This window comes from Serinus canaria, chromosome 15 (assembly GCF_022539315.1).
Source record: "Serinus canaria isolate serCan28SL12 chromosome 15, serCan2020, whole genome shotgun sequence".
NCBI lineage: Eukaryota > Metazoa > Chordata > Aves > Passeriformes > Fringillidae > Serinus > Serinus canaria.
The window spans coordinates 9,534,091-9,548,716 of NC_066329.1; the positions used below are offsets into that span (position 1 = coordinate 9,534,091).

The 14,626-nt window shown below is 45.4% G+C and overlaps 1 protein-coding gene across 1 annotated transcript in view; it reads right to left on the bottom strand.

The window, feature by feature from the left end:
* Nucleotides 1-14,626, bottom strand: part of GRK3 (G protein-coupled receptor kinase 3) — a 61,045-nt gene that overhangs the window by 9,530 nt on the left and 36,889 nt on the right. Inside the window, exons 10-17 of the mRNA XM_050980513.1 lie at nucleotides 8,607-8,685; nucleotides 8,056-8,186; nucleotides 7,228-7,322; nucleotides 6,290-6,397; nucleotides 4,258-4,324; nucleotides 3,981-4,081; nucleotides 2,596-2,662; nucleotides 2,058-2,153 (exon numbers count right to left, since the gene is read on the bottom strand). Coding sequence (XP_050836470.1) covers nucleotides 2,058-2,153; nucleotides 2,596-2,662; nucleotides 3,981-4,081; nucleotides 4,258-4,324; nucleotides 6,290-6,397; nucleotides 7,228-7,322; nucleotides 8,056-8,186; nucleotides 8,607-8,685 — 744 coding nt within the window. The remainder of the gene's footprint in view (nucleotides 1-2,057; nucleotides 2,154-2,595; nucleotides 2,663-3,980; nucleotides 4,082-4,257; nucleotides 4,325-6,289; nucleotides 6,398-7,227; nucleotides 7,323-8,055; nucleotides 8,187-8,606; nucleotides 8,686-14,626) is intronic.

The window sequence follows — 14,626 nt, forward strand, 5'->3', positions numbered from 1 at the left end:
GAACTCAAACCTTCACAAAACAAACAGATGCAAGCAAGAGAAGCACAGACACTAATTTAAGCAAAGATATTAATTTATGTGCAGAGAACAGGCCACCTGCTCAAAACTTGTTTGGTTTGATAGCTCCAAAATCCTCACTCAACACTGCCCCATAATGCTCTCTAGATATTTAAATAACTACTCCACTGTAAGCAGCAGTATTCTTAATTTTGTTGCACAAAAACTTCCCCAGCCCAAAAACTCCATGAGTAAGTGCAAAGGTACCTTTTCTACAGCAATGCCTTCCATGCTTCCACAGCTTGGCTTTATATTCTCAATAATTAACCCTCAGAATTCATCAGCATGTGCTGCAGATCTCAATTTTACTGGTATAAGGATTCTTTTCTCCACTAATCCTTTGAGTACTTAAACTGAATTGCACTGAAGAAAATCAGGAAAAAAAAATCCTTCACCAAAAGGGTTTCCCAGCACTGAGCAGGGCAGTGGTGGAATGCCCATCTCTGGAGGAGACTAAAGCTGTGTGGATGCAGCACCAACAGCTGCAGGAACAGCTTAATTCTCCTGCTGCAGCCAGGCCAGACACTCCTGGAACTGATATTCTCCTCCTTTTCAGAGATCCATGCTACATCCCAGCAGGAAAATACACACCCAGGAGATCTCCCTGTGGAACCCAAGGGAGGGGGAACAGCCACAGGCACCCCCTGAGGGCTCCCCCTCCTAACCCCAAAGCTCATGAGCTCTTCTGGGGGCCACAGGACTCTCTGCAGGATAAACACAACCCCAGGGAGCAGGGAGGAGAGCAAGGGGTTCACACTGTGGTGCCCAGGGCACAGAGGGCTCCTGGCACCTCACTGGCAGCTGACTCAGGCAGGAATCCTCCTGTCCCCTCTGGAAGCCTGTGACACCCAGGGGGGCTGTGCTGTCCCTCCCTGACTCACCCCCAAGGGTAAATTTATCCCCTGGGCAGCCTGAGCTATGAGATTCTGAAATCAAACTGGAGATGACACAGCACTGACCTGCTGGTGGATTCACATTCCATGACAGGAATCATGACACTGACAATCTCTGAGCCCCTCAAGGAATAAAAAGACTCCCTGGTTTCCTCCTTGCAAAATGTTCCTCTGGGTCCTGGCGCTGCAGAATTACAGGAGACTGGAATCCTGCCAGGCTAACATTGATGCTGAAGATGTGGAATTTTCTGGGATAAAGAACATCCTGGGCTCCCTGCACTTTTCTGTGCCAGCTTCTGTCACCACAGCAGGTGACACTGACAGATGAGCTCCCTTTTAGGCTCAGTGAGTGCTTAATGGGGTTTCTTCCTTATGAAGTTTAGAACAATTAGTTTCCCTCCTGACTCACTTCTGTAAGAACAAGAATGAGGTCTGTTGCACTGCAGAAATGGGTGATGAAAACATGAAGGGCACTGACCCAAACCCTGCTGGCCCAAAATCCCAGAGAAACTTCAGAGAGTGGAGGAATTCACAGGGGGGTCACCCCCTTCATGTGAGGACCAAAGGGGCCAGCAGCTCTCACTTCTCTCTTTTTGAATATAATTTATATTATTTTCATCACATTTTGGATAATATCAGAACCTGAAAATTTCTTTTACCACTCTTCTCACTTATGACATTGCTATTATTAACACAGTTGGTCATTTTTAAGAGTTTTCCCTGGCACTCTCTGACCACTCAACTATTAAAATAAGGTTTAGCTCCATTTCTCCAAGCTACCAGAAATAAATCCCACCTTTTAAACACACAAACCATAAAAACTGAAAAACTGAGGCTCTCCCAATTCTTTCCTGACCATTTGAAACATTTCCTATGCCACATAAAGCTTTTGGTAAGAAAGTAGATTTCAGTTAAACTAAAAACTTAAGGAGTTGGAAAGCAACAACAAACAGGGGAACCAGCCCAAGGTGCCAGCCTGGATTGATTCTCCCAGCCTGAAGGAATTCCTTGCACATCCAGAGCCCTGAAGCAAAGGAATGCCACACACACATGGAAAGCCAAGCACAGCAGCCCCAGTGCCACCCTCCAGCACTGAGAGTTGGGTACCTTAATGCCTTTAGTGTCCTCTTCATCAAAGGAGCCAATATCAAAAGCATCTGCTGCATTGACTTCTCCCCGGGGAGGAATCAGGGGGGGAGGGTACTAGAAATGGAAATCAGCATCATTAAAGACAAATTAATGGGTATTATTTAATTCCATGCTGTAGTCATGCACAACTTTGGTCTTTTTTGCACAGATTACACCTGACCGTGCCAGAGTGCCCCCCTTGGAATTAAACCTCAGTGCAAAATTTCTGGCACTTCTTTTAATTAGAGCTCCTTCAAAAATCTGGGGATAAAACTCCCCAGTTTAGAGACAGCAAAGGAAACATGCAGTCATTTGAGCCTGGAAATGTTATTATTTACTCCTAATAATCAGGAAGATCTGTAGTAATGAATATTCCTCAACAACCCTCCCTGAATTTGTGTGAGTGAGCACTCTGCTGGGCACTGCGACCCTCAAGGTTTCTGTTCAGTACCTGTTTGGGTTTATTTTCCTTTTATTGCTTTACCAAGTCAGTTAAATTACTGTCTTTATCCTTTACCTTCTGTAAATAGACTTGCTGCCAATCAATGCCTTTGAAGAAAGGATGTTCCTTTACTTCTTGTGCGCTGCAAAACAGAAGTGACTCAAGTCAACAAAGGAAGGAGCTTTTCAAGTGTATTCAAGGAATACAAAGCTCTCAAAGGTCACATTGCTATCACTTGAGAACATCAGGGAAACGCTCTTTTTTGCAAGAAAAAAAAAAGAAAAGAATTCCTCAGTAAACAACAGGAGAGAAGATTTTCAGGTGGAAACACTTGGAACAGTGCTCTAGGGCTGGCAGGCAAGAACTCCTGATGGCAGTCCATCATTTCCAACAGCAAACAAAGTTCCTCTGTTGTCAGATCCCAGCCACTGCTCTGGGTCAGATCCCAAACAGGAATCTGTGTCACATCCCAACACTGATCTGTGTCAGATCCCAACACTGATCTGTGTCAGATCCCAACACTGATCTGTGTCAGATCCCAAACAAAGATCTGGGGCAGATCCCAGACATGGATCCAGGTCAGATCCCAGCCACTGCTCTGGGTCAGATCCCAACCACTGTCTGTAAATAACCAGATTACTCCACATTATACAAATTTTATGAGAAAAAATCAACTACTCCTGTTATCTCCCAAGGAAAAGCAATCTCAGGTCATTACCAAAGAGGGCTACAAAACAAAAACCCTCTGAATCTCCCACTGGAACTGGAGGCAGCCCCAGGCTCAGGTGTGACCATCTACCTGTTATCACACATCCCTATGGTTTCTCAACAGTTGTTTACTCCTCTCCTTTTCTCTGTCACTCTCACACTGGGCTTTTGAAGCAGGAGATAATTTCATGAACAGCTACAAGCAAGGTGAGCCTGGCAGGAGCAAGGAGTGTTTTGTAGTCAAGAAACAAAACAAAAGCTCTTTTCCTCAGAAAAATCAAGTGACAAAGGCAGCACCAGCAATATTCCCAGATTTTGCTTGGTGGTTTTGGGATTGTTTTTTGGATTGTTTTTTTTTTTTTTTTGTAATATGCTCCTATCATTACAGATACAATATAAGCAATAAATTTTCCCTATCAGTATGTCTGAGTCAAGTCATCTGATTTCATGCCAAAACAGATCAGGCAAAACCAGAAAAACAACCGAGGGATGAGAAGCAGGAACACCACCCAATGCAAGCATGACTGCAGGGAACTCAGGGAAAGGCTTTAAGGACAGAAATTGTCCAAAAAAACATGTCCAAACCGAAGGAATCTGAAATGTAATTCCATGCAGCACCACTTTGTAATGTTCTCTTTCCAAAATTAAAATCCTCACAACAGGAAGCAGATTTTTACTTGAAATGAATTCACTCATTGACAGAGAAGTGGAAATTTTTCAAGGCAGAGGTCCAAGGAGAAGACAACACCTACCTTCTTCCTTGGCATCCAAGCCTCTTGCTCACATCCCTCTGCAGGAGCCCTTCCAGAAGGGACTTCAGCTCCGGGGAAAAGGAATCCGGGAGCTCCACGTTCTGTGGAGAAAGGAAACACAAAGAGATGCTCCATGATGGAGAGGTGTGCTCTGCCTTCTTGTCTCTGCTGTTTGGAAACAGCTCTCCCACGTGCAGCTAGAGCTCTCAGGGAGAGCAGTTCCAGTTTTAGAGGGAATGGGAGCTCAGGGAACACGGGGATGTCACTGAGCCCTTACCACGGTGAGCGTCATCCGGTCGATCTCGTGCTTATCTTTGGTTTTGTGCTGCCTGAAAGGGCTGTGCCTGTGGAAAGGAGAAAAAGAATGCTAATAAATAAATGCCAAGCCTCAGCATATCAGGGTATTTCAGCTGTGGCAATGCCAGGAAAGAGTGGAGCATCCTGTTAGTCCCATCCTTTCCCCTCATCACTCCTGTCCTGCAGAGCAACCTGATCCACAGGAAGGTGAACAGAAAGTTGGGTAATTCTTCAACAGTGATCTGGCCTTAAAGATGTGCTTCAAATGCCTCACCAATTACATCTATCTCCCAAAACCCGAACAGTTTTCAGCTAACAAAGAAACCTGAGCAGCCATCACCCACAGGGATTTAAATCCAAGGATTTCTATAGGGAAGGTGAGCACGACCCACTGAACTCATCATTCCCCATCATGGAGAGTAAAGAGATAAGAGATCACAGATCCCACAGCATCAGCCACTGGGAAGATATCTGATGGTATCTTGTAAATTATCACCTTCATCCCTTTCCTGCTTTATAATTCTAGCTTGAATTTGAATTTTCCTCTAAGCTATGGAAGACTGTGACCCATTAGAGATTTATCACACAGTCCTTCGTGAAAGCAGCAGTATTGTAGTAAGAGATATTTTGATTATATTTAGGATATATTCCCTGCTTCTTTTCTTTAAAACCTTGAGAGGATGATGTTTTTCACAATCAAAATGTTACTCACTTATCAATTCCATTAATTAGCTATTCTAAAGCATTCTGGCTTACCACATGGCAGAGTGTACCAGCATGCTTCAACTGGAGACCTGCTACTCCCAAGCTATTTTCCTTTTATTCTCAAAAATGTTCTGATTGATGAATGCAATGGATGGACCAGGACTTCAATTTTTCTCTTTTCAGCATGACAGGTAAATGGTTCCCACACAGCCTCATGTACTCTGACAAGAAGGCTCTGAGAAGATCAGGGAAGAAAATGATTCACTGGAGACTTATGGGCAGATTCTGTGCCAGACTAAATTTACCAAATACCAAGAAATGGCACCATGTGCCCAGCCCTTGTTTTGGGATGTGTTTAATTGGCTCCAGAACAGATGAGGAATGAGAGTTCACCGTGAATAATGCTCTGGCTTCTGGCTGAGCACTGATACCACCCTAAACATCTCTGCCAGGGACACTCACAGCCCAAAGACTGGCAATTTAAACACCACTTCTTTCTTTATTTGCACCCTTACACAGTCTGCTTTGTGCACAATTAATGTTAAATTGATACAGTTCTAGAGTTCAATTCACAAGTCACACACTGACCTTCCTTTGTACAATGTCTGCATGGAGATAAAAGCTTATAATTAATTATGTGTGAGGACACAGGATGACCTAATGATCAATCTTTACAGAGAAACACTGTGAAAAGCCTCAGATTTCTTCTGGTTTGCCATTAACACTGAGGATGCCATTTTCAACAAGCACTTGCCCATCAGTGCTTGCTGACTGCTCAGATAAATCCCATGGCATTAATCTATTCTGAGTTTAATGAGGAGGTAATTGCTGACAAAGCTGCAATTATCATGTACCTTTGGACACTGGTAAGGTGACAGGCCAGATTCAGCAAATGGAAGGATCCACACCTTGTACCTGGCCCAAACCCTGCAGGAGGGAAGGCTGAGTAGCACCCAAAAAGGGACCAGTGCAGCCAAGGACTTCACAACACCAGGTCTCAACACAAAGCCCACGATTTAACAGGGCTGCTTAGAACACTCCAAGGAGCCACACATTTAAAACACTGCCAGAGAGGAGCAAACTGCTGTCTGCAGCATTTCAAGGAGCAGATAGAGAACCTGCCTTCCTCCTGTCCCACACCTGTAGCTGCTACAGGTTTGCTTTGGAAGAAAAAGCCTGGTTTGTCACACATGGGCCAGCACCGAGGGATCACTTCAGCCAACCTGTGACACACCATGTCCTGCTATTCCAAGGGACACCCACAGAGGCCACCAGGCTCCCAAAGGCAAGGCAGGAGCCCCACTCACCCCCTCAGCAGCTTGAAGAGCATGCAGCCCAGGGAGAACCAGTCAGCACTGCTGTCGTAGGCTGTGCCCTTCTGCAGCACCTCGGGGGCCATGTACCCGTGGGTTCCTCTGCAGAGCACAACAGCACAAAGCATTCATTACATCCAACATTATCACTGGGAAAAAAAATCATTAAAAATCAATATTCTCTCAATAGGACAGCCCAGTTTGGAAAGAATTCATTTGGACCATTTTATTTTGCTTCCAATGGGTTTTATGTGTCACCTCTATGAGCACAGGACACTCCTGAAGTCACCCCTGGGCACCATGAGAAGCAGCCACCAGGTATTGCTTTTACCCTTGACATACTCAAAACATGTGGACTTTTTTCAAGAAGCTACTGAATTGCAAATCTCTTAAGGTGTGACAGGCTGGAGTTTCCCTTCTTGCATAAATTCCAAGACTAAATCAGGTCAATTGAGGAGCTAAGAATGAAACGTGCCAGGTAAGATGTGAATCCACACCCAGCTCCAGGAATTCAGATCCCAGTTAAATCCTGATGGTGAGAGGCAGAGAGGAACAAAATTTCCTCCAGTTCCATGAGGATCCAGAAAGAAAAAGACACAATAAATCCAGGATTTTAGTCAGTTTGGGAATATTTAATTACCAGGTTGGGACAATTAAAGCAATCTGGTACTTTAACTCAGTCAGGTTCTTCTCTGAGCAGTGAATCATCCTGAAATAATGTGTCATCTCCCAGCCATGCCTACACATCAGCTGCTACAACTGTGCAGGAAAACAGGGACAGGAGCCCAAAAAACCTCATTAGAGCCACCAGCTCAGCAAGCCTGGGCCACACAAGTGTCATTCCTCCCCTTCAGGCAAAGTTATAAAGACAAATTCAGGATGGATTTAGCACTACCAGTGTGTGCAGCAGAGCTCTCAGACAGAATACTTACACACTGGCATGTGGCTTCTTTTTGGAGAAGTCACAAGCCAGCCCAAGGTCTGATATCCTCACGTGCCCATGTTCATCCAGCAGGATATTTGCAGGCTGGAAACCAACAGAAGGAGGTGAGTGCTTGGTATTCCCCAGCTGACAACTGCAAATCTCCCAGCACAGCAACTCAAACATCAATACTCCCTGGTAATTGGTAATTGCCTTCTTTCATTTAACATCAATATACCAGGCACTTCCTAGATAAAAATCCACGTTCTCACAGAGCACTACCATCAACTCCACAGGTTATGAAATACTGAATAACAGAAGGGAATAACCAGGCAAGGTTTGAACACAAAGCAGGTAAGAAATGAATAATCCATTCTGGCCTCAAGTTGCTTTTGGTTTTCTTCACAGCAGGGTCTGTGTGTGGCTCTTACACCTTTTATTCCCAGTCTCTGGGCAGACTTTCATCCCCTTGTGCTGCCACTTGGTCCAGGGACTCTTCTCTGGGACCTGTCCTCTACTTCCCAAGTATCAGTGAAAACCCCCAGCCCCTCTCCTGCTGTTGTCCCCCATCACACAGGGCTCCCAGAAATACAGTACACCCCCTAAATCATTCCCATCAGGGAGCTCAGTAACACTTCACAGGATTTACTGTGACCCCCAGGAAGCCTCTCCCAGGCTGGTTAAACTGGATAATGGCACAGATTAGAAGGACTTTAAAACCTCAGTATAAAAATCAGGCAGATTAAGAAATAATCCTGCTAAGGAAAGGTTTCAGGAGGGGTAATCCATGGAAGTTTTCTGAGGGGCTGGGTGGATCCAGGCACCCACCAAGCATTACCTTCAGGTCTCTGTACACCACGAAGCGATTGTGCATGTGCTCTAAGCCCAGGATGATTTCAGTAGCATAAAACCTCATCTCTTTTTCAGAAAACACTCCGTGCTGGGAGAGGTGGTAGTGCAAATCTCCTCCTGAAATGAGAATTGAGATGTAATTAAGGGAACAGTAAAATCTTACCCTGCGGGCAGACAGGGTGACACTGTGGGGGAACAGCTCAGCTTTTGTAGGTTCTTATTACCTGGAGATCACACAGCCCCACCCTCTGCAAATCTGTGTGGTGACAAAACAGCTGAGAAAGTTCATACAGAGATTTGATCAGTCTGAAACTCCATTTTAAAATGCATTTATTTCGTAAACATTTGCATTCAGTGACTAACCAGCAGAGGGTTTCCACACAAGCAAAGGCTGTACCACACATTGGTTTGTGGAGAGCAGAATAAATCAGCTCACAGAGCAGCCCAGGCTTGAGGGACCAACCATCTCAGCAATCCTCCTGCCAAAATTTCTGTAACATCATCATCATCATCATCATCTGAACAAGGCTTGCTTACCATTCATGAGGTCCAGAATGAAGCAGAGCTTGTCAGGGGTGTGGAAGGCATAGGTCATACAGACTATAAAAGGACAGTCCTGCAAGGCAAGAGCAAAGAGGTTCACCTTGGGCAAAAAGCAAAGTGTGACTTAGGGAAGCTAAAAATACATCTGGTATTTTTCCTGTGCTATTTGCCAGTATTCCCAGGTTCTCTCCTGAAATTCAGCTTCACTGGTAACCCCTGTCCCCCTGTGAGGGCCCTGCCCAGGTGACACTGAAGGTGTTTGTCCCCCCAGCAGCATTTCCAACAGAGGATTGAAGGAATGTGAACACACCAGGCAGGAGCTGGGATTCTGGAGCGTTACAGCTACAGCAACATCCAGATCCTGCAAAACCCACAACACAAGGGCTGTGGGAGCAGGTTTAGGAGGTGAGAGCAGAGCAGCCAGGGCAGGGATGGGTTTCACCTCACCTCCTGATGCACCTGAACCTCAATTCACCCCATGTTTAAGACAAGCAGCTGTAAAAAATTCCACTGGAAAAACACATCTTTGTTCCCAAGGTCTGCTTGTGTGCTGGTACCTCCATGGCTGGTACACTTTCAAAACCCCATGGCAGCAGCTGGCAGAGCTTCCTCTGCACCAGGCCTGTGCTGGATACAAGGGCCAATTCAGAATTATGGAATTGCTGAGGATGGAAAACCCCTGTGAGACTGAGGGATTCAGCCAAGGCCACCACTAACCCAAGTGCCACATCTGTGGCATTCACATTCTCCGAAAAAATTCCTTTGCCCAGGGTTTTTCTCCTGGGAAGCTGAAAGGCAGCAAGAGAGAGACCTCAGAGAAAAGCAAAACAAACCTTATTTCATTTGCTTCTCCTGTGTTGTGTTTATGAGGAATGTGTTTGGAGATTGTTTCATGGGATCCTGCTGTGAGTTGTTTTGTTGGGACTCTGAAAAGACTCACGAGTTTTCATTATTACATTTTTAGCATTCAGTAAGTATCCTTTCTGTATTCTTTAGTATAGTATACATAGTATTCTTTAACATAATATAGTATAATAAAGTAATAAATTTGCCTTCTGAGAACATGGAGTCAGATGCATCATTCCCTCCCCTCGCTGGCGGATCTGCATTTACAATACCACATCCACACATCTGTTAAATCCCTCCTGGGATGTGACTCCACCACTGCCCTGGGCAGCTGTGCCAGGCCTGGAGAACCCTTCCCATGAAGAATGGACCTGCTTTGGTCCTGCTGGCCACACTATTGCTGACACAAGCCAGGAGGCTCTTGGCTAATGACCAGGGGGTGGCTGTCACCTCCTCAACTTCTTCTCCAAAGCTGTATGGGATGGAACCATGGAATGCTTTGGCTTGGGAAGGACCTTAAAGCTCATCTCATCCCAAGCCCCTGCCATGGGCAGGGACACCCTGTGGTACCAAAGCAGGGCTGTTTGGTGGCTCTGCAGTGATCCCTTTGGGAATGGCCGTGCTCGAGGCCAGGCTGGGCTGGGCTGCCCCATCCCACATTTGATCCCAAAGGCAGAGCAGCCCAGGACACCCTGCAGGAAGCAGAGCCTCACGTGACTCCAACAATGTCCTGGAGCTGCAGGATGGAGCAGGGAAAGCTCTGGGAATCTCTGACAGGAACTTGCTCCCTTCCCAATTTAGAAACAGCAAAACACGGCGGCCTTGGGCAGAGAGGAAAGGGAGGGACAGGGACACTTCAGAGCCCCTCCATCCTTCCATGGGCTGAGAGAGAAAGGTTTCTTTATCTTTCTAAATCTTTATAAATTTATAAATATTTCTATTTATAAATATGTTTATATCTTAATATATATAATTTATGTATATACATATATATAATTGATATTTCAGGGATCCCCACAGTGCCAGGGTATTTTATTTGCAGGGTGTCCCAATGAGGGAAGGAATGATGAATCTGACTCCATGTTCTCAGAAGGCTAATACTAAAAAAATTTAGTATTTTATGATCTATATTATATTAAAGAATGCTACACTAAACTACACTAAAGAATTCAGAAAGGATACTCACAGAATGCTAAAATTATAATAATGAGAATTTGTGACTCTTTGCAGTCCTGACACAACTTGGCCCTGACTGACCAAAGAGTGAAATAATCACCTGTGGATAAACAACCTCCAAACACATCCCAGACAAGTAAAACACAGGAGAATCAAATGAGATAAGAATTGTTTCCCTTTTCTCTGAGGCTTTTCAGCTTCCCAGGAGAAAAATCCTGGGAATTTTCAGGGATTTTTCAGAGAATGAGAATGCCACACCAGGGGAACATCCTGCCCCTCTCCAAGCCAACTGCACTTTGTGTTTTGCTCCCTTGCAGAGGGGAGGGATGGGTGTGAAACACCTGCAGAGCATCCAGGAAAAAAGCCAAATTCCTAAATGGCCCTAAAAATAAGGAGCCTGATGTGGTGTCTAACACAAGATACCACCTCTGGTAATGAACTCTGTGTTGGGGATTATTGTAGCTGCCACTTAACTTCACAACATCAGCTTTAGCAGAATTATTAATTTAATTTCCTGCATCGACTGGGTAATTCAGAAGTGTCCCCAAGCAGGGCTCCTAAAATTTCAGAGCAATCTAATTACCCAGAAGGATTTAGTGGTAGAATTTAAACACCACACATAGACAAATAAAAAGGTTTTTCTACACCAGAAGATAGCTTGCTTATATTTTTATGGATTTTAAAAATAGAAGTTATCTGGAAGTGTAAATGTGATGCATAACTCATTTTTGTGCAAGCATTCCTGATTTCATCACTACCCTCTCCTTGCTTAACAGAGAGAAAAACTGTACTGCAGTATTTTCCTGAGACAAAAACCCCAGCAAAAGAGTCTTCTACAGCATAAAAATAAATTTAAAAAAAAACACCCTACAGTTATTTTTTTGAAGAACACGTAAAGCAATAAAACCAATTTCCCAGGAGAGCAATTCCTCATTGCAGTCAACTTTCTGCTCTGATGAAAATAAGCAACATAATGACATTAATGTGTGAATTAAGACCAGTTTGGAAAGAGTTCCTTACATCCAAACAATCCTGGATTGAATCCAGAGAACTGCTGAAGTCAAATTTGTGGCAATAAATCATGTGGAAGGAAAAAAAATTACAGCAACCATAAAATAAAAGTAGAAATGTGATATTTTAAAGACATTAGCACACTAAAAAGTGCTTTAGGAGGAAACCTTTGGGTTTGACTCTTCCCTGAAAGCCAAGCACTGGGCTTTGGGGCACCAAGTGACAGCAAACAGGGGACAAAGGTGTGCAGAGCACAGAGCAGCTGTGTCCCAGTTTAACTGGAGGGCAGCTCTGTCCTGACATGTCACCTAAAGATGTGTCACTGCTTGAAACACATGAAAACCAACCAAGAGCTTGTTCTGCTCCAAAAAAAAAACAGATTATTGATCTCCTGGGGTGTCCTGAGCAGGGCCCTCCAGCTGAGGATATTCTGGGATTATATTTCTCATCCCTTGGAGGAAATCTTGAATGCAGCCATCAACAAATCACCTCAAGGAGATCTGGGTAAGGCAGCTGAACTGCTGAGGTTTTTTCAGAAAGAAAAAACTGGGAGCCACAACAGAGAGGAGGCACAGCCCTGCACGGCCCCAGTCTTGCAACACAGATGGAATGATCCCCTCCTGACTCAGGAAAAGATTCATGGAATCACCATTCCTTCCACAAGCACCTTGGCACTGGCTGGTTCCACAGGGTCCATCACCTCCTTGGTGATTTCCACATTCCAGTTCTTCAACAGAAATCAGGCAAATGTTGGCTACTACAGAAATGGAAATGTATTTTTCTTTTTAACAGAAAGTAAAATCTTCTCCCTACTCTGTGACCTCCCAAGGATTTCACAATGCCTTTCCAGCCTGGAGGGCTCTGTGGGAGGGGAAGATGGGGCCTGTGTCTTGCAGGAGAGGAAACCCAAAGCTCAGTGACAGTTTGTCCCCGTTACACCACAGTGACACAGCAAAGGCACCAACGGAGACTGAGCCCTGCAGAGCCCAGAGCTTGGTGCCACCAGGGCCATCCAAGAGGCTCCAGATGCTCTGCAGAGGTGCCTGCTGTACTGCTGAACCCACTGGAAATGTGGCTGTGGAAAGGTGCTCCCACCACACAGCCATGACTGACTCCAGAGCTTGAGGTGGATTAACAGGACTGATTACACAGCCAGCTGTGTCATCTGCACAGCTGTTATTATGCATTCTGCACAGACATCTGGATTCCCAGTTAAATGACTAATTGTGCTGTGATGGATTTCCCAGTTCCATTCTGCTCTGGGCAGTGCAGAACTGTCCCTGGGCACACCAGGAGCCACTGCAGCCTCCCAGCTCCTGTTCAGGGACTGAAGGAATTCTCTTATTCCAGCACCTTCTCACCTATCTCATTCTGCATATTCCAAGTGCTCCAGCCTCTCCTGCCCAGGTGTACCTGATCTGAATGAGCAGCACTTTGGACAAAACCTCTCTTCAAAGTCCTTCAGATTTCTGAGAATCTGAAAGAAATGTCACTCCAACGAGCTGATAATCCTTTACAAAAGAAACAAATGTTTCCTCCTGCTGCTGCCCCTGCTTAAAGCCTCACTGTGTGCTGGCCTGGGAGAAAACTGCTTCCACCAGCAGCTCCTGAACTATTTCCTCTTGGACTCTCTAGACATGCAAATTCACATTCAGTGCTGGAGCCACAGAATCACAAAGCAAAGTTAATGGGACAATTATTACTCATTAGCCTTGATTTCTTGTCCAGTCCCTACTACAGACCCACTCCCCACTGGTGTTCAGGAATCCTGACACACGTGGACAGACCACAATTTATCTCTGGTAACTTGATCAAAAAGCCTGAAGGGATAAATCCCAGATCCCAGAATGGTGTGGGTTGGAAGGGACCTTCAAGTCCATCCAGTCCCATCCCTGCAAGGCAATGACACCTTCCACTGTCCCAGGGTGCTCCAAGCCCTGTCCAACCTTGGACACTTCAGGGATGGGGCAGCCACAGCTTCTCTGGGCACCCTGGGAATAATTCCACCCTCACTGGGAATAATTCCTTCCCAATATCCCATCTAACCCTGCCCTCTGGCAATGGGAAGCCAATCCCCCTTGTCCAAAGACCCTCTCCAGCTCTCCTGGAGCCCCTTTAGGAACTGGAAGAAGCTCTAAGCTCTCCTTGGTGGCCATGGCAGTGTGGGGGTAATGCCTGGATTTGAGGATTTTCAAGGTCAGTCCCACAGAGAAGATCCCCTGATCCCTGGGGACACAGCCCTGGGGTCACAGAACAAAGTTTGCTCTGGTCCATGCAGGGAATGCGGCTCTTTGCACAGCTCTGGTACAAAACCACACTCAATGGTGGTTCCCTCCTCACCCTCATCCCTCCCCTGCCTGTGGGCACAGGGGCTGTGCTCCCACACTCAGTGTTTAATTCATGCTCCACAAGGTGAGGGAAGTGAACCTTCCTGCCAGCATCACCCGTAGCCATGGCAACCACGGTGTCACTGCAAGGAGGGCAGAGCCACCTCCCTTCCTGCCTGGAATCCTCTGAGCCCAACACACCTCAGCCACCTCCCAGTGACCTCCAGGCAGGTGCTGGCTTTTTGCACACACCAGTGATGGTTTCCAATTTAAATCTCATTTTAATCCAATTTATAAACAGAACAGATGGCTTGGTACACCTTGACTCAGCTACACAGAAGACAAAAAGGGAAAAATTGGATATGGGACTAACAGGAGAGGGAAGATGAACTGGAGTTTTGTTTGCAGGAGCACTTTAGATCCCACCAAAGTACTATCTAACTCTACAAAAAGAAAAAAGAAACCTTTTTTACAAGACAGAATCGTGTTTTGGAAAAGTTTCAAAGAAAAATACTTAAAAAAGGATATTTAAAACGTCAGGAGGGTGGGAGGATGAATTACCTCAGAAATGAGCACTCCCTCAAGCCTCTGCAGCAAAAATGCTCATTCTGTAGGACCCAAACTGATCAAGCAAGTTTGGTTTCCCCTTCTCAT